The sequence below is a fragment of the Indicator indicator genome, chromosome 19, assembly GCF_027791375.1.
Source record: "Indicator indicator isolate 239-I01 chromosome 19, UM_Iind_1.1, whole genome shotgun sequence".
NCBI lineage: Eukaryota > Metazoa > Chordata > Aves > Piciformes > Indicatoridae > Indicator > Indicator indicator.
The window spans coordinates 14151113-14171319 of NC_072028.1; the positions used below are offsets into that span (position 1 = coordinate 14151113).

The window sequence follows — 20207 nt, forward strand, 5'->3', positions numbered from 1 at the left end:
CTGACTGCCCCCTTATTAAAAAAAAGAGGTCTAGTTTTAGAATTACAAATAGTGTGTAAGACAACAGCTTCTTTGTACTGCAAAACCAACAAACACAAGGATGCAATCAAGTTTCTAAGCATCTCTAAATTTGAAACGCGAAATATTTTTTTAATCTCAGAAAATGCTTAGTAGTTGCTTGGTTTTGCTCAAAGATAACTCAAAGTACAACAACATCTAGACCTGTTTTTAAAGGAGCTTTCTTTCCCGATAGATCTTTGAACATAAGTGCTCCTTTTGAGTTCAGTACATTCACAAAATAGCTCAATTAAGAACAGTATCACCAATGAATTGACTACTGGAAAGAGACGATTTACCAAACACACAGAAATAGAAGATTTACCATAGCAATGATGCATATCAAAAGATGACACCTGTAATTAATTTTAAAAAGATACAAAAAAAGAGAAAAACCTGAATTACAGAAAAGAAAGTCATATTTATTTAATGAAAAACTAGAAGTTAATAAAAATTAGCAAATACACAAAAAATATACACAAACAGCAGCAATACTATGTAGTGACTTACAAAGGGGGAAATGGGTGGGGGAGGAGGGGAAGCAGTGGCCAGAGACCAGACCGCTCAACATGGCTTGTCAGTCAAAAGGGAAAGGAAAAAGAAAAACACAAACAAAAACACGAAACAGTATCCTTTTCAACAGTACAATCAATCTACAAACAAGTTTTTAGAATTATTTTACAACGTTTCCTGTAGAATCAATTCTTAATACAAAAGATGCCCATTTTGGGTGTATATATATTTTCAGTGGTTTACTGATGACTTTTTAAATATATTAGTGTTACTACATGCAACTGCTTCCTGTAATTTAACAGCCTTTCCTTTTGTTTACCTTCATATGTCTACCCTCTGTCTACCAAGTAATTTGTCTGACAGTCAAAGATGGTTACCCTAGTTTCTGCTAAATTAAATGCAAGGGTTTCAACACTGGCCTGAAGAGGTTTGATTGCCATTTCAACACATGGATATAGTTACATTGATGCCTAAATTGCCATTTTCTGCAAAGAGCTGTGCGATGCTGGTGTCAAAGACTAGACAGTCACTATTCATAATGGCTGTTGCAATTCCCTCATGAATAGATCGAGGAGTTGCTTCCCAAGTCAATCGCCGCCTATGACCATTTAACTCAAGTCGATAAGCAAAGTTTTCAGCTTGCTTGCGTGTTCCTATCAGCTGTACAATTGCAAAGAACTGCTGGTGACCATCATATTTTTCCTGTTTCTCCAATACTAACATGAAATGAAAGCCAAAACAAGACTGCATCATAACCCAGTCAACAGCACCAGGAAGATTAATGTCTGTAGCAAGGAACACTATATCTTCTCCCTGAAGTGTTGTAATTGACTTATGTTGATGCATCAGATGTGGCATTACAGCATCCAGAGAACCTTGCCATTTACATGAAGCACCGGGACACGGACAGGAGTAAGGCCTGAACTCACATAGCTCCTCATGGTCTGCTTTTTCTGTGTGTGGCAAAGTTATCTCACATCCGGAAGAGGCATATTTACATGGGAATAGTACAGAATTGGCAACTTTCTCCATAGCCAGGTTACGAATGGAGCCCAGCGGGCCTCGGCAGGTTGGACAGCACGTAAGTTTGGGGCGACAGTTGCTGCAAACAAGATGGCCACTCTGACACTGAAGAATTGGTGGCAGCACATAGTCAAAACACACAGGACACTCAAAGAGACTAGCCAAGTCATTATTGGAAGCTGTAGTGCCAGTCAGTGCAGGCACCCTCTGTGATGGCGTACACTTTGAAGTACCTGTAGGCAGTGCTGTAGCAGTCTGACGGCTCATTTCTGTAACACAAGAGAGAAAGAAGAATTAGTATCTACACATTTTCCTCTGATTTACAAAGAAGATTCAAAAGGAAACAAAAGCAAAGAACCCATGTAATGCAGACTCTAAAAACTTTACATGTGCTGTGCTGTGCTGCCTGCAATACGACACTTGTATGACATGCAAATTTAACAAGTGAAGAAGTTCTGCTAGTTTTTCTGAAGACAATTTACCTCTTGGAAGCTGCAAGGGGTGGGGAGGAGGGAGGGAGCAAATATGCTAAAAATGTAACCAAAATCCTTGCAAAAGTTTGTTGTTGAGTTGATTTTTTTTTTTTTGTATCTACAAAAGACTCCACTCGGATCACTTGTGTGTAGCAACTCGGAGCATTATGGAACAATTCTAAGGCTGAATTTCAAGTTGCTGTGCATTTAATGAAAGAAGAAACTAGCCATTTTAAACTAAAAAAAAAATGTTCTGGATATAACCTTCTCAGTTACCATGTTTACTGCATGCTTTCTTTAAAAAGCTGAAAAAGAGTAGCAAGTGAAAATACAGCTAAGGCAGTTCACTACTACACTGCTTTTTACCTAGACCAGGAAAGGAACTCTTCTTTGTCATTACTGTCACTAAGGCCTAGCGTCTCTAATCACTTGTCAGGATACCTGGGGGTGGGGGTGGGGAAGAGGCAGCAATTATTTCAATTATTTTCTTGAATTTCCCAAATAAGAAATTCCCCACATTCAAGAGATTGAATCTGAGAATTTTAACGCACATTCGAACATTTCCAGTAACTTGAAAACGCACTGTTGATGAAGTTTTACATTCAGTGGAGTTTACAATATCCCCAGATAAAAGTTAACAGCTGTCTAACCAAACAGCTTGCTCAAGCATTCCACACATGCTGTGCAAGCACTGTATTTCATAACATGTTATGGATGTTTTCCTGCACCCCCTAACTCTCCTCCTGCTTGGGCCACAGGAATTATTAGTACTATCAGAAAAAATAAACACTCCATTGGGGGGGGGGAGAGAATAATCAACTGTCCCTTCATAGGTTAAGTAAAATGCCATCCAAAATTTGCCTCCATTACACAGTAAAATTCTCAACCACCTTAGGTGCTTCTCTGCAAGCACAACAGCTCTGTATCTGTCATGTAAGTACACAGCTCTCAAAATAAACCTCATCTTTAATCTCCTTGCTATTTGACATGGGAATATTAGGCAATAGGCAAGCTTCCCATATTTAGCATCATCTCCTCCACAAACTTACTCACACTTGGACTAGATGTCTCAAAGCAGCATACTGTGCATGCTTTTCCAAGACATGCACTGTTCAGGGCATGAAATGAAGGAACTAAGAGATTCCAACATACAAAATAACTCAACATTCAGAAAGCAATTGTAAACAGGCAAGTTCAACACCATAGAGGGAAGCACCTCTCCCCAGTCCAGAGCTAGAAAAACATCAACGTCTAAGATTCAGTATCCAGACACTGATTTTGAGTCCTGCATGCCCAGTAACACCATCATCTAACTCCAAAGCATCTTCTGTCATATCTCAGGCTTGTTGGACTAGAAATACCCAGTTCTGTCTTCGGAAAAACAACACAACCAAAACAACCCCAGACAGTGGTTTTCAATGCTGGGCCTTCACCGATATTGCAGAGACATGACAGGAATTTTAGTATTTTGGGCTCATTTTCATACTGTAAGGCATCCCACATCACATGAAAACTTTAATATATGTGTGATAAATCAAACATATGCTCTTAGGAAGTGATGCAAACACCAGTTTGTCAAGAGGAGGTTCAAATGATCGCGCCTCTGTGACAACTGAGTGCTGCTACTTTTCTTCCTCACCTCCCATAGGTGGGAGGTTTATGATGGCACACCACAGTTTTGTGCCCTAGAACAAATGATACACAGAAGATAATGTGCACTAGAGAGCACATTCTGGTCATGCCAATTGCTTGAAAAGAACCTAGAAAACACATGCATGTTCATATAAAATTCTCTTCAAATACTGTAAACACACAATTCAAGAAAGTTTGTGTGTACTTCATCTTACCTGAGCCTATACATCCTGATCCAGGGATCCCCTGTAACCCACAGATAACTCTGGTGAAACCACTGTTAGACCAGTTCCCTAGGCAGTCTGACAAGCTGAGTCAGCTCTGTTTTCATTAATTGCAGCCCTCAGAGCCCTTTCAAGAGCTAAATGAATCAACCTACAAACTCTGCAGAAGACCGCATGCATAGATGTATTTCCCACCTAAGCTTTCGAAGCTGTGGAAGTACTGGAGACCAGAACCGTGCAGCCCCGTTTTATCTCTGTTTCTGTACGTACCAGCCTTTGTACACACCTTTCACAACTGAGTACCATCCAAATGAGCATGGAATGAAAGCACAAATCTGTGAACCGTACCATGGAGATTAGCACATAAGGAAGAAACTGGATAAAGCTATAAACAGTAATTTACCGAGCCTAAACCTGCCCAAAGCCTAAGTTTTCACCGCTCTTGTTAGCATGAAGGTAATTATGAATCATGACAGAAAAGTCACAGTATTTTTTATAGTTATCTTAAAAACTAAGAGTTAATCACAAGTAAAAACATTACCAGTAGGATACAGTGTCAACTACGGCTGTGCAATACACTGTAAAACAACTACAGAACTGGAAAATAAAGTTTAAAGTTAGTTTTAGGTATGAAAACTCCATTTCATGCAATGTTTGCTATTATGTTATCTTTGTTTGCACACACGGGGAATAAGTGTCTAAGCAGCAGTGACAAACTATGGTACTATACATGTCATCTTCAGAGGCATTAGTTCCTACAAGCTAGTCAAAGACTGCACGAATTTGAAAAAGTATAACCTAAATAAAGAGTGAAGAGGGGAAAACTTATTTTAAGATTTCTCAGTTCTTAATCAAGAAAAACTCTGTGCTTAATGACATCAGCAGGCACCGACCTGTTGATGAAACTATTCTCAACTTTCTGGGCAAGTGTGAAATGCACAGGCTTATCTACATCTCCCGAGGGACGCAATCCACAGCTCCTACGAAAGCAGCTTTAGAAAACTTGACATAACACAGTTCACTACCTTTCCCCTTGCAGGTTTCACTTCCCGGCAAGCACGCACACAAGACTCCCTTCCACGCATACAAAAAGCTGGAGCCAGATCTCCCCGTCATGGGGAGCGAAGCAGCTCATCGCGTTTCCGCGCAGCAGAGCTCGGGGCAGCGGCCCCTCCCGGCTGCGAGCAGCCCGGAGAGCGCGGGGCGGCTGGGGGGCGCCGCCCCCGGTGAATGCCCCAGCGTTCTCGTGAGGAGCCTTGCGCCGCACGTTGCTGTCAACGCTTCAGGCCCAAACTCCCCCATTTACGGCCGCGCTCGCTCCGCATTCACCAGCCACATCCGTGCTCCGGCCCGGCGCCCCAAAATGGTTCCTCAACTTTCCCGTCGCGCTGCCCCGGGGCCCGAGACGCGGCCCGAGCCATTGGCTGCTCGCAGCCAGCCCCGCCCCGCCGCTGCCCGGAGCCGCGCAGGAGAGGGCGCGGCGGCCCGGCCGGTGCGCAGCGCGGGCGGCCCCAGGCGGCGATCCGCACCGGGGGGAGGGCCCAGCCGCGGCCCCGGCGAACTGATCCTTCCCCTCCGACTGACAGCGCCTCGGCCCCCGAACAGCGCCTTCTGGCCTTCAAACACCACGTCGTCTCCATTTCCCGCAGGCTCAGAGGGAACCTTGCCTGTGCACGCAGCTCTCTTCACGTGTCAGCCCAGTGTCATGTGAACAGCAGCAGTACGTGCTCCACACGTGTCGCAGCCCCTTCTTCTTCGGATACTCACAGGCTAACAGACCTGATCATCTTCCCTAAGTATCCAGTTTTAAAAGCTATAGATTCTACTCAGAACTCTTCCTATACATGAACCGTAAACCTCACTTCCTGCTCCTGCTTTTTCAAATTGGCATTTTCCGCTGTGGGTCTCTAAAGTACCTGTGCAACAGGAATTTTCTCCATTTGTATAAAGATTACTGTTAAGAAAAGCTGTAATAATATCAAGGAGTAGCATATTTGGAACGATGTGCCATATTTGAATATTCACATAGACTAATAAAAAAATGAGAACCATTTAAGGATAAAGGAATTCGAAGTCAAGTCAATGTCCTTCCATGATGCATATGCCTGGCTCAGAACAGCTTAGGGTCATTGTGGAATGATCATAGTATCATGGAAGTACATATTTCAATAGAGGAAACATAAGAACACAGTGCAATAAATTGTTCTGGTTGCATAAAAAGTAGGGCTACAGTATCTGGGTGAAGAAAATTATCTTTAAAAATGCTCTCCTATGATTTGAAATTCAAATCCTGTTCAAGGAAGACTGTGGAAGCTTGTAACAGGCACTATAATGTGCAAGTAACACCCAACTACCATTAACAAATACCTACTAACTCGATACAAGGTGTGCTTCAGCTTCACCCCAAAACATGTAACATATAACATCCCCATCAGTTAAAAGTCAATGAAGTTTCCCAATAAAAGAAAAGCTGAAGAAAACCAGCACAGAAATGGCTTTTGAAGAAACCGAAGCATGCTCTGAAGCCTCTGAAACATGCCCTAGGCTTTCTCTTCTGCAGCTAAGCAGCTGTCCCCCAAAGCAAGTCAGGAGCCTCTGGACAGGTAAGCCAATGCCGAACGTGCTGTTTGCTATGCTGTGATACAATGTACAATGCCTTTGAAACCCCAAGATGGGTACAAGAATAGTGAGAACCAGAGATGCAATGAATTCACTGTTTAAAACATCTCAGCTGCAGCGTAGACATGAGAAAAGCAGTTTCAAAATAAGTTCAAAAGGCTGATGTACCTCAGATGCCACTGAATTAACAACAGCAGACAGAAATAGACTGAAACCCTTTCAGCATCCCATCTTTCAAAGGTGTTAGCTTCAGATATCATTCCTGAAATCACATCTCCTACGTTTCACTGAAATATGGGGCAGCTTTTGCAAATCCAACTTAACACCATCCACTTTTCCAAAATCTTCTATCAAACAGATTAGACTTGGGTTTGACATTTTAATTCACTTTTGGGAGGGAACTGAATGTTACTTTCAGAAAAAAAACAAACACAAACCAAACCAACCAACCAACCAAAACCAAAAAGCTCTAAAAAACTCTGTATAATCATTTTAATAGCTGGAAGGGGGAAAGATCTCATTAGATAGTGTGAAAGAGTGACACATGGACAGAAAAAAAAAGCCTTATCAAAGATGTCTATATGTGATGTAATAAAACCTAAATGAACTGTTAAAAATCCTCATTAACCAGGTGTGAACAAGAACTTAAAATACAGAAAGATTAGCCAATATCATCAGATGTTTGTACAATTCAGTATTGGTAACTTCTGTAAAGTATTATAAACAACAAGTATTTGCTAAAATATAATCAACTGAAGATACTAAAGAGTCACCAGTATTTCTTAAGGAAGGTTTCATGAATGCAATAAAAAAAAGTGTATACATTTAGAAACTAAAAGGGGGTTGGGAGTGGTGTTTGCACATGGTAATACATGAAGTGCACAGTATCGTGGCCAAAAACCGGGAAGTGTCACCAATACAGAAGTGCCAAGTGAATATTACCTGGATAATGAAGGTAATTAAAAAGCACATTTTGTCCTAATTGAAAAGGAGCACCAGTGTACTTGAAGTAGGGAATCTTCTTCCAATTTTTAAAGTAGCATTAGACTAGTTTTATATTAAAAACTCCTTTAGAACACCTTATTCCTCTACCATAGCCACTCAATTTATGAGAAGTTAAATTGCTGAGGACAATACTTACAGCACTGTAGAAAAGCCACATTTTCAACTACATGTATTTACTACTTCTGAAATTAATTTTCCAAGGTATCTACCTTTCCTCTGTCCTGTTGTGCGCTCAATCATCAACATACAGCAAAACAGATGGGAGAAAGGTTTTAGCAGGCTCTCATGAATATATATTGCCTCACCTCCACCAAACCCACAGTTCAGCAAACACGTGTAACATTTAATGTATTATGCACAAGCGGCTCAGAGAATAGCTTGTGAATTCTTACTATTTTAAATAGTATTCTTAATTTCTATTTAAATTGTAAAAGACAAGGCTTGAGGTTTTTCCATTTTGAACTTTGTTTTTTCTCACAGCTCTTGGGAGATTTTAGATCACGAAGGCCTGGCATAGTTAATACCAAATGCATGCCTGCTTCTGTGAATGCAACAATGTTTGACACAGAAACGTACTTCCCTGCTTATCTGCAGGCTCTGTACCTACTGGCTTACTTCAAAACTTTTAGATGACACTTCATGATATAAATTATTAATTGACTACATAACCGAGAAGCAGTAACACAATTTAGTCTCTATATGCTGGTTTTTATTAGTGAATTACGCATTTTTTCAACCCTTCCAGACACTGTTTTCTTTAGTTTCCATTCTATTTGTTATTTTAGACACCTCAGGGCTTCTCTTTTCCTGCACACTAGCCAAAAACCAGAGCAATCCAATGTAAGAGAGTATTGTAACCCAAGTTACAAGATTGAGGCAAATCTCAAGATTATTTCCTTTTCTAAGACATCATCTGTTCAGTTCATCTCTTTCACAAAAAATTACAAATTTCCACTACCTTGTAGAGACTCAGCCTGCCTGAAATTGCAGGTAATTTGTTTCTTACCACCTCAGGACATGCCCTACCAACCCCTCTCTCCAACCATCAGCAAAGGAAATCCCAATGGATTTATATAATCATGGAATCAGTGATCCTTTTTATGGCTACCTCTGCAGCAAACTGCCAGACCTTAACATTCAGTGTTTCTGATGCTACCATATATGTTCTTTTTTATACAAGATGATCACCACAGCTAGCTAGCAGTCCAGGTCTTCTCTGAACTCCACACATGCTGTGTGGCAGATACAGACAGCACTGTGTAAACACAAACAGTATTATTACGCCCATCAAATTATAGTGACCTGTTCCTAATTCGATACAAAAGCTTGAGCCCTGGCTAGTGCTGTCTGTCTTCTGTTTCTACTTCTCCTGCCCAGGAGCTGTTTTGTTTCAGGTTTTGTTGTTTTGTTTTTCCTAGATATCAAAGATTTTCATTCCAACAACTTTATAACATTAAGAAAGAACAGTCCTATATAAGATAGACAAAAAAGACATTAAAAAAAACATATTGGCAAGCAACTACTACCATGACTGTAGCATTAGTTTTTAAATGAAAAAAAAAAAAAGGTCACCTATTGGAAAAAGTGAATAACCCATCTTCTAGCCAATGAGATTTTTCTATATTCTAAAGAATCAAGATCCACATTAACATGGAATATTGGAATATACTGTTACTGTACTCCAGCCTTGCAAAGTAAAACAAGCTGAGGGAAAAAGTTCAAAGAAAAACAGCTTACTCATAAACCTGCAAATTTAATTCTAGAATTAAAATCATACATTTCTGATCACCAGCAAATTATCAGAGTTTGGACCAATATATATTATATAAGTAGAGAGCATCCCAGCTTTCAAGCCCTATAATTACTCATTGCATTCAATAAGAAAATAGGTTTCTTTGTAAATTCAGATCATCCACAAACTATAAAGCAAAATATGATGCTTATCTCCCCCATCTCTTGAGCTTAGAAGGAGAGGATGCAGGACAGAAAGCAAAGCTAGGGAAACTATAAAGGCGATTCCCAAAAACTAAAGCTACACTAAAAGCAATTTCTCAAAAGCCACCACTAGGAAGAGAAAACGCAGTAATACACTGGCATCACCAACAGTACCAAAACCTAGCATTTTATAATCTACTGTAATAACAGAGAAAAAGAATCATTCTTCGCATACAAATCAAAACCAAACACTTGCATTAAAAAGATCATGGACTACTTCTGAAGTCGACTTTACTGTATTTCTCCTTTTTAAAAGCAAGCTGACGCTGTCAGCTGAAGCCACCTCTTTTTCTCTGTTCAGTAGCTCTGAATGCTCAGTAACAGTATCAGTAGTCAGTCAATGGCCAGCGCCTTCCTTGGCATAGGACACCTGAACCTCCAGCATGTCTACAAATGGAACCCATAGCATGATAATCTGTGGTATGAACAGCAGCTGTCCCATACTAACCTTCTCAGATACCAAGCTAAACATGCCTTTCTGCAGCCTGCCATAGTTTCAGTGCAGTAAAGCCAAGATATATCAGTACAGGTTTCAAAACAAAGATGGCAAAACCCACAGAACCTAACAAAAACTTCATATGAAAATACAACTTTATGCATTTTTTTTTTTTTAGTAATACCTAATTTCTCTGTACACAGAACACACTGAATTGAGTTGCATCAGGATCATCTTCCAGCAGTAATTCAGCCCAGTAATTTCTGTAAACACAGGTAGACAGTTACCGCTTAAGAAGTTAAGACAGGCATACAGGAAGATCAGCTACCAGACAGAAATGCAAGTAATTTTTTCATGCTGTAATATATACTACCACTCAGAAGTATCTGAAGCAGGAAGCACTTAATTCTGTTCTAGAAGATACCATAGATGCGGCCTGTATATGATCACACTCTATTAGCAAAAATTAAATAATTAAAAAATCCCTCTCTGTAAATGTCAACAGCAGATCCTACCAAATGCGACAATTTAGGGACTGTGTTTCTTTCCTCAGTCTGATTTTGCAAAAATTTCTTCACTGCATACTGTAACTGCTATGCAATATTGCATCACCATTTCTGTGTCAGTGGCAGACACAGGGAAGAGGGTGTGGCATGGAAATACCTACCTTAATTCAATAAACCTAAGCTACAAGAGGTACCTGAACTTGGATGTGTCTTTATGTCTTTCTGTGATAACTATTCCAATTCAAACTCAAGATTATTTTATGGTCAGTTTTTCCTGCATGACAAAATAGTACCAGGGAGCAGACCACCAAAATAACCAGATGTGATCAAGGAGGACCTGGCCTATAAAACAGATTGATCAGGACACAGAAAGCCACTCTGTAGGAGTCGGGACAGGATTACATATATTTTTATGAAGATCTTTCCATCTTGTGCACTGTTTGAGCTCACATTTATTTCCATCTTAAATAATGATTAATTCTTGCAATCCTTAATTTGTTGGGTATTCCCATATACAGTCCTGATGACAGTGGAGCCCTGTGAAGAATAGCAATCTGACCTGTGAAGAGCCAACAGGTAGGGGAGGGCTTGGAGCACTGAGATGACTGCAGAGTATAGATCCTGGTGCCAAACATGACATCAACACAAATACATCACAGAGCAGTGATACTGGAAAACTAACTTTTAACTCATCTGAAATTACTCCTTTTTCAGAACTTTTAGTACTAACCTACATAGGCTGTCCCATCATTTTGGTGAAGACTTTTTTTTACAAGTTAGGGGTTTTTTTAGGGTTTGGGGATTTTTTGCTTTTTCGGGTTGAGTTTTTTGTGTATTTTTGTTTTCTTTTTTTTTTTTATCCAGATATTTAATTTTCTAAAGCACTAACATTTAGAATAATGTCAGAAGAAGAATTCTTTATTTTATCACACACACACACACGACACAAAGAAAATAAAAGTCACAGCATTTTCATGGAATGGTTTGGGTTGGAAGGGACCCTAAAGATCATCTACTTCCAAATCCCCACCATGGGCAGGGACACCTTCCACTAGAACAGTTCTCTCTAAGCCCCATCCAACCTTACATTGAATACTTCCATCTCTGGGTAGCTTGTTCGTAGTGTTTCACCACCCTCATGGTCAAGAACTTCTCCCTAATAATCTAATCTAAATCTAACCTCTTTCAGTTTAAAACTGTTACCACTTCTCCTGTCACTGCACTCCCTGATAAAAAGTGCCTCCCCCCCCACCTTTTCAGCAGGCCCCACTTAAGTACTGGAAAGCTGCTATAAGGTCTCCCTGGAGATTTTAAGTATACAAGGTAGGTCCAGCCTGTATTTTTACATTTTGGAAGTAACATTTTTCCTACTATGGATACCTAATTCAAAATTAAAAGCTATAGAAATCTAAGATAGGGCACATGTTTTTGTGTTTTGTTGATATACTATGGGTAAATAACAAAAGAATGCTGATATTATTTACACTGTAACAAATATAAGACCTTAGTAAAAGAAGTGCAAAAGCACAGTGGCATTTTCACATTTCTGGTGGTTCCAAACTTCTCAGTACTTAATTTCTTTAAATTGTCATCTTCCACATCTCGTTTCTAGCATCCATTCTTTAAAGTAAATATGCCTCCATGAAGACCAATACAGTTTACTTAAGAGACTTAAGTTTTCCCTGCTCATCAGTTCTGAATCAACTGTTTCTGTAGGATCGTTGGACAAATATTCAACTGCCACTATTAAAAGTATTTTTTAAAAAATCATTACTACAATTTTATATGAATTCTCAGACTTGGCTATTGACAAGTCTACCATGGTCACATTGCTGTACAATATAAGAGCTCTACTGCTTTTCAGCAAGCTATCATATACAGAATGTGGCTTTATCTCACCAAATAAGACCTCTTGTCCAGGAAACATTAGCAGCCTGAGGCACAGCAAACAGAAATGGGTTGAACTGCTGACTGCACAGACTACCCTGTTACATGAAACGATGGAACATTCCTTGAAACCTTAAATGAAACAAGAAAAAAATAATTGCAGTAGTGAAGTATTAGTAGTACTAGAGCAGTAGTCTGTGGCATGGGAGACCTGGCACAGCTCTGTCACAAGTTTCTGAGTCACCACAGCCAAGTACTTCCCTGCATTTTTACAGATTTTGAAATACCTTAAGTAGCTGTGAGTTTTGGACATCAATGCAAAAGGGAATGAATTAACTTGGTTAGTATACTAAATTAACTCAGTAAACCCTATTCAAATTTACTTCAGGTTAGTAATAACTAAATTTCATTATACTCTAAAGGACACTATGTTAAATAATTTAACATTTCAATTTTTACAGTTAGCCATAGTCAAACTTCAATCACTGTTTACTTTCCAGCTCCTGCGCACATAAGGATAACTGCCCTCTATTCACTCCAATAGTTTATACATCAATGAGACAAATTAAGGTAGACACTGGCAACACCCTTCTCACTAATTCTACTGCATATAATCTGAAGGTCGTCTTCTGAGAAATCAATTCCACATTGACATTTTATAGAAAGCAAATGATGTAACCTTTGTTTAGGTGAATCCTAGTATTACAAAAAAAACAAACCAAAAAAAGCCACACACCACCTCAGCTTTCTTTGTGAAGATCCAACTACACAACTTTTAAAGCAAGTGATTCAAATTCAGCAGAAAAATAGGTCTCAGGCAAGAGAATGATATGCTCCTTTTTTTGACATTAACTTCTGAGCAGGTGTATCTCAAATGCTAAGTAAAATGCACTATTTCACTGATTTCTATTGCTTAGGAAATGCTTCAAGGCATACAAAATTAAAATGCAAACATAACTCTAAAGTCAGGCTTGTCTCTGCAGCAGAAAATAAAACACAAGATAGTATAAATGGTTTGGAAATTACAAGGATAGATATATTTTCTTCTGTTACTTCATGATCTCATCATGGGCACTTCCTAAATTCAACACCTATCACTATTGTCTTCCTCTGCAAAATACTGTGCTCTCTTCTGTTATGTAGTTATATTAAGATTCAGACCTATGTCAACGTGCTGAATCTCAAACATCAAATCCTAAGAATTACTCAATACCTAGAGCATAACTGTAAAGTTCAGTACTTTTGTAGCCTTTTTCTTTTACAGGAGTGTTACAAAAATATATTCGGTTGGAAGAGCAACCATTCAAAAAAGCAGAGTTTCACACACAACCCCCTAAGCCTAATGCATATTAAGGAACAGTTTTCACAATGTAATTTTTTTCCTTACACCGAAATCCTTCAATAGATAAGCACCTGCACGTCCATGGAAGACTTATTATTGTACAAGGAACAGCAACTATTCCTCAAATAGAACACTCAATTTTAAAATAAAGCTGTTCAGCACAACAGCTGGTTTTAATGTGCATAAAAGTGCTCTTTAAATTACTGCTTTACAACTGCTGTTTTAAAAGAATATTTGTCACTACTTCTATAATGGAATATATACTTTTTATTTGTAACACTTCCTTTCTAATGATTATACTTGACCTAGCACAAAATTTTGTAGCGCACCATCAACATCTGCCTGCCAAATTATTCCCCAGTCACACCTGCGCAACCAGTCTTCAAATGTCATCCTTAATGTGCTTGCATAATCACACAGTTATCAAGCATGTAGAGAAGAAACCGACAAATTAACTCACAACTGCATTGACATCTTTATGCATAAGAGGGGAAAGAATTCCTGTGAATGAAAGTAATTTTGTGATTCTAATAATTTTTTATATATATGTAATTACACACGTACATGTATTTCAACATAAGCATTCAGAAACTGAAAGATTAGTTGAGCAGAGCATTTTACAGCTTTTACAAGAGCACAACTGCAGATAAGAAGGAAAGGAACAAGACTTGAGGCTCACATAGGCAAAAGTGAACAAGTTTACAGGAATTAAAAAACTAACTTTAAATAGAAGAGATTTATCATGTAAAATTTAAAGTGGGATTATGTACATGTAAACACAAGAATACAGACACATGTTTCAAATATGACTTCCGAAACGACATTAGGTAATATATGAAGAAGCTTAAAATATCTGATCATAAGACTGCAGCAAATTCCAAGTTCTATGTCTTTTCAAAAAAATTATAAGAGATAGTAAAACAAAATCCATTTCAGAGATCTTAGAATGGGATTAAGGTCTTGGTTCCAGGCTGATGCACAGAGTTATAGTCATTTTTCAAAGAGAAAGTATCAAAGTTATATGTTTCACAGATTCTTGTATATTTAAGAGCATTTTTCAGAACTGCGCAGTTGCAGGATTTCTTAGAAGCTCTGAGATACTATTACAAACAACCAAAGAAAATGGGTCATCTAATAGCACAAAGAACTTAATACAGGCTCCACAACTCAAGACACACACACAGTATGTCAGAGTGCAACTTCACCCTTTCTACAACAAATAAAAGCAAGCTGCCACCAAAATGAATGGTTGTGCTGCCTGTCCTTTACCCATTAGTTTTGTTTCTCTTTAAGGTAATGCATTCAGCAAAATCAGTCTTGCACAAGAGGGCTTACACAAGCACACCAGAAAGACACCAAAACCAAACTGGCAATGGAGGGTGCATTCTTCCCTAGCTGCAAACCTGCACTTACACTGATGCCAAGAACATGTGCAATGACAGAGGATGACATCTCTTGCAGCAGCACTGGCTCTGATGCTACCATGCAAGCTGTTTTGGGAAGTGAACCAGGTAATCGTTACCCACTCACTGGCTATTAGCTTTCAACTCTTGGGACTATAATTGGCCCATTTCACATTGGTGAGAACAATACTGCAAGTTATCACAAGCAGCCTGAACAGAAACTGTCTTAGGTTACTGCAGAACTGTACCCTGGATGTGCTACAGCTTGTGCAGTGCTACTTCTATTATTTCTTCTTTCCTAACATTGATGTGCTAACAGCAACTAATCACATTTTAGAAATAATGGTAACTGAATTTTAAGAACATCACACGGGAAAAACTAACTTTTCAAATCCACTTCATACTAGTATCTACATCACATTTCAGCATAAAGCAATATGTACTAAGATTTACAAAACAGAACTTAGAAACCTGGTATTTCAGTTGTCATCCCCCTGCATAATACAGAAGATATAAAACATTCAGTCATGAAAGATCTGTAATACAGAGTAAACAAACAACAAATAACCCTTTTAATACACCTACACTTCTAAGCTAGACACTAGTTCTAGCAATCCTCATGTAAAGGAATTTATTTTCAAGCTTTTGCTCCTCTAATTACACACCAAATGGTTTTGAAATTTCACACTGAATTGTTTAAAATACTCTTACTCCAGTTAAAACCTTTCAACTTTTTGACAATGTGTACATTAGTAAAATTTAGCAGACAATTTTCCTTCATGTACAGTTTTCCTTTGACATATTTCACCTCAACATGTATTTAAAAGTAACTTTAAAAGTGTGTCATTCTGAATGCTCCTCCCTGACAGCATTCAAAAAACCCCAAACCCAAACACTGAAAAGCCACTGTGGCCTTCTATCAAACACTAAATGAATTTTTGCTTCCTTTAGTACTATAGCCAAGAACTGCAGGAAAGAACTTTAAAATATTACCTCAAGTCTTTATACCACACAATGGCTAGTTATTTAAGTAGAAGATGTTATAACTACACTCTCCTTGGTTTTCTTCATGTCTCAGCAAGATCATCAATTGTTATAAGAGAAAATAAAAATCTGTTTCTAGATAAGGCAAACAAAAAATAAAATGGTCAACAACTGTAGATTAATTTGCTGTTCTTTTTACATCGTTTCCCCACTGAAAATACAGCCAGCCTCAGCTTCCATATTCAGTTTCTACAAGAGAAACAAGTCAAAATCAGAAACGCACCACTTGGTTAACTGTAATTATCTAGCACTTTATCCGATTAAAATACTGTGGAACTAGTAACCAAATCTTTCAGTATTCCTGTGATAACACAAAGAATCACCATGTTATAGATTAACTCAGACAGGCATATATTTATAACAGTTGTCCTGGGCAATATGGAAACATAGTAAGTAGTCTGCATTATAACTAGAAAAATGTATACATATATGAACTGTGGCATAACACATATAACTATTAATGAGGAGGCAATGATACGTTTTGTCTTCTTTCTTTGCCTAGTATAATTAACAGCTAGATACTATACAGCATGGCATAAAACCCTATGTTGGTGGTTTTTGCTATATACAATTAAGCTCCAATAGGAAAAACTCAGAAAAAGCTGCAGCAACATCTTACATTGACAACAGTATTTACATCTCCCTCTCCACTGCTAGCCCATTATGGCAATTTTTATTATGACATGGTACATTTAAGACATGGATGGTATGTAAACTTTGAAAAAGAGCAATCACTTACAACAAATTTTCTAATCAATGACACAAAACATTTTAAGATAAAGATACCTCCACCTGTTCTGTATTAGATAAAGATATCTCCACCTGAATTAGTGTTACAAGTCAAAACAAGTATTTCTTACTATTATTTTTTAATTACAACTAGTTTTCACTTTTCTTAATGCTGATTTTCCTTCAAAAAAACATGTAACAAGAAAGAAAAAATCCACTAAAACTGTTATCCAGTATCTACAATGTTCACGATGTTTAACCTCAGCTTTGTTAAAACAAACTAGAGCTTGCCAGCATCCTTACTTCACAGCTACTGTTCTCTACAGCAGACAGTACTTGGAAGTACCAATCAGGGAACTAGAGTTTCTACAGCTGGAAACACCATTTTTACCTTGGCTTTCTGCAGACTGGGTACATGCATCGCAACCACAGCACTGAGTTCCTTATATGTGTCCAGAATTTCAGATACCTCTGATTTACCCTTACTATTCTGGTTCATCCCCACTTCTGAAAATGAGGCAACCACTAAAGCGAAGCACATACTGATACTCTAGGCGACTAAACTCAGTCCAGCTGTCAAAGCCAACAGCTACAAAACGACAAACACTATTACTAGCAGAAAAACAAAGTAAAGTGATTCTAATTTTAAATTAAAAATACATTTCTCATAGGAGTTGTGTGAATAATCTTCCAGAAAGTTTTATGAGCCCTAGTTTTCACATGAAACTATTTCTTTCACTTTTCAGACCAAAACCAGTTGTTGCTTAGGTGAACATGGTCATGCTCTACCTTCTGCATTACTGGGGCTTGTCTTTAATATCTGAGCAGTATCTCCTTTTCAATTCACAATAAATGGACAGCAGCAACCATACTCAAATCTAAGTATGGAAAGTACATGTGTTATTTAAAATATTTACCTTCATTAGTTCACACCTACTTAACTGGAGTCACTGAATTTCTGTGCTAACTCCTCTAATACAATCTAATTAAACTATAGCATTAAAATCTTATCAACAAAAAAGATGGATTCATGAACAGGATCCTTTCTCATGACATGGATTTTCATAACCCAAATGCCCCTCAGTTTCAGAATTTTTGGATCACAGTAGATTCCTAAAACTGTATCACTAATTAATTTTACCCTTGAGCTTTCTTGTATAGTTCTTCAATGCTATGAAAATTGCTAAACCTATTTGAAAACACTAGTTTCCACTTAATGGAATTATAATTTCTAGCACTTAATTTTACATCAATGTTGTAGTATAGGACAAAAAATGTAGAACTAACTGATTTATTCTTTAATTATTTTCTGCAACAGATGACTAGTCCAGAGATCAAAGTTTTATCCTAAAAGCCTCTATAGTACTTTTATCTGTATTCCAATACCTCATATCTTCATGAAGACCAGCTTGAGTAACTCAGAATTGAGCATTCTCTCTGTAACGCACCTTGCTAGCCTCAGCGTTTGGAAGAGGACTAAAACGACAACTGACACTATTTCCCACGGGTAGAGTGTCCCATATCCTTCATGGCCCAGAGTACGACCCAGCTACGAGCTTTCTAAGATCCACTCAACTGACATGTGAAACAAGTTTACATGAGTAAACGGCTTATTACGGAGGAAAGGTAGTATTCACCCAGACTAGCTGAAATAGACTGAAAAGAGAATACTGGAAAAATACCGTATGTTTACAATTACAAATGAAACGTGAGCTTATAATAAAAGCACTACCACTCCACCACCGGAAGAGAAACTTGGTTCTTCTCAGAAGCACTTAGGATGTTTTGCCTTTTACTACACAAGCTATTGTTTCCTGCCCATACAAAACCGTAGACGAGAAAAATGAGCTTCCCAGCCGTTTAATTTCGTGGGGGAAGCCGCGGAATGAGCAAGAATCTTCCCCCTCTCCTCTGCTCTCACCAGATTAAAGAAGAGCTCGAGACAGCAGCCTTCCCAGGAAATGTCACAGTGGAACACTCGGAGGCCCATGTACTCCGGCAACCTGTTTCCCGCGGCGGCTGGGCCCGCCGGGACGGAGGCAGAGAGGGGCGCCGCTGACAACTAGGAGAGTAGGCCGCCCCCGTCTCCCTCCGCCGCCGCGGCCGAACTGACCTTCGCCGCGCCTGCAGCCGGCGCCGGGTCCCGCTCCGCTACCGCGAGCACAAAGCACACGGCGCAGCACGGCCGAGCCCACAAAGGGACAGCCCTGTGACCCAGGCCCCCGCGCGCCGGGCCCTCCGCAGCAGCCGGGCCGGGCCGCCGCCTCAGCCTCGCGCACAATAGCCCAGCAGGTCTCAGAGCCGCCTGCTGTCGCGGGCCGCTTCCCTCCTACCCCCGGGACCCGCAGGCCTGGCCTGGGAGGAGAAAGGCCCGTCGCGCCTCGCTCCCTCGGGGCGGGCTCCCTCAGCACCCCGTCGCGGGCGGCACTGCGGGACCCGGCCACCAAGAGGAAACCGGACGCCCGGGCTGCGATTAGGCCGCACTGGGGCCTTGCACCAACTCTCCTCTGCAGCTGCTGCGCCGGCCCTACGACCACGCCGGGGCCTCTTCCGCGGGCAGCAGCTCCACGCAGGGGCCGGGCAAGAGAGAATGGGGGCGTCGGGCGAGACGTTCTCGGTCCTCTGAGGCCGCTCGGCCTTCCCTCCGCGGCGCACTCACCTGTGGACGCTGAGCTGGGCGGGACCCCGCTGAGGCGGCCTGGCTCCCCCGATCGTGCGGGCTGCGGGGCGACTAGCTGCGCCGCTGTCGCCGAGACGCTCGATGCCCGGCCCGACCAACTGAACTGACCGCGCTCTCCCTCGCTCTAGCTGCCGGCCCAAGAGACACCGCCACAGGGGCGCGCCAGCTGCCGCGGAGTCCTCCTGCCTGCTAGGCGCGCTCCCGAGGCGAGCGGGCGGCAGCACCTCCGCGCACGCGCAGCCGGCACCAGCGCGCGGGCCTTGCTGCCCCACTCTCAGCGCGGGCCGGTGGTGCCGGGGAACAAAGGCTACTCACGTTTCGCTCCTCTTCCTGGGTATTTTGTCGATGGCCTTTAGGCTTTCCCCTGCTTTCACCCGTTTGCCGGGTCCGGGAAGATGCCACCTTTCACCTGTGGCGGTGCCGAGCCCTGCCAGTGTCACCCGGCTTCACCGCGGCCCCGAAAGCGAGCGAGCCAGCCGCGTCGGCGCCGCGTTCTGGGGTAGTGAGGAGGCCGCAGGCCCGGCCCTCACTCTCCTGTGCTTGGTGGGTCGTAGTGGCGGCCCCTTCTCGGGCAGCGACAGCACTCCTACACTGAAGGCGAGTTTTGGGCACGCGTCAAGGCCTCAAAGGCCCAGGTCG

At 40.6% G+C, this 20207-nt stretch overlaps 1 protein-coding gene across 2 annotated transcripts; it reads right to left on the reverse strand.

Moving 5' to 3' along the window:
• Positions 1-523: 523 nt before the first annotated feature.
• SIAH1 (siah E3 ubiquitin protein ligase 1) lies at positions 524-19575 on the reverse strand. 2 transcript variants are annotated; one of them, XM_054389642.1, is made up of 2 exons: positions 19548-19575; positions 524-1862 (listed from the first exon to the last, which is right to left on the reverse strand). In XM_054389642.1, the coding sequence occupies exon 2, from the start codon at positions 1858-1860 to the stop codon at positions 1012-1014; it is 849 nt and encodes a 282-aa protein (XP_054245617.1). In that variant the 5' UTR covers positions 1861-1862; positions 19548-19575; the 3' UTR covers positions 524-1011. The 2 variants fall into 2 exon arrangements, with proteins under 2 accessions (XP_054245617.1, XP_054245616.1); XM_054389641.1 differs by lacking the exon at positions 19548-19575 and adding an exon at positions 4948-5038.
• Positions 19576-20207: the final 632 nt, after the last annotated feature.

Bases quoted from the DNA above. Each gene is read 5' to 3' on its own strand.
- SIAH1 (XM_054389641.1), bottom strand. From the start codon at position 5,038: ATGACGGGGAGATCTGGCTCCAGCTTTTTGTATGCGTGGAAGGGAGTC. The intron at 1,863-4,947 runs GTAGTGAACTGT...CTTGTGTTACAG, and splicing joins TGAAACCTGCAAGGGGAAAG to AAATGAGCCGTCAGACTGCT.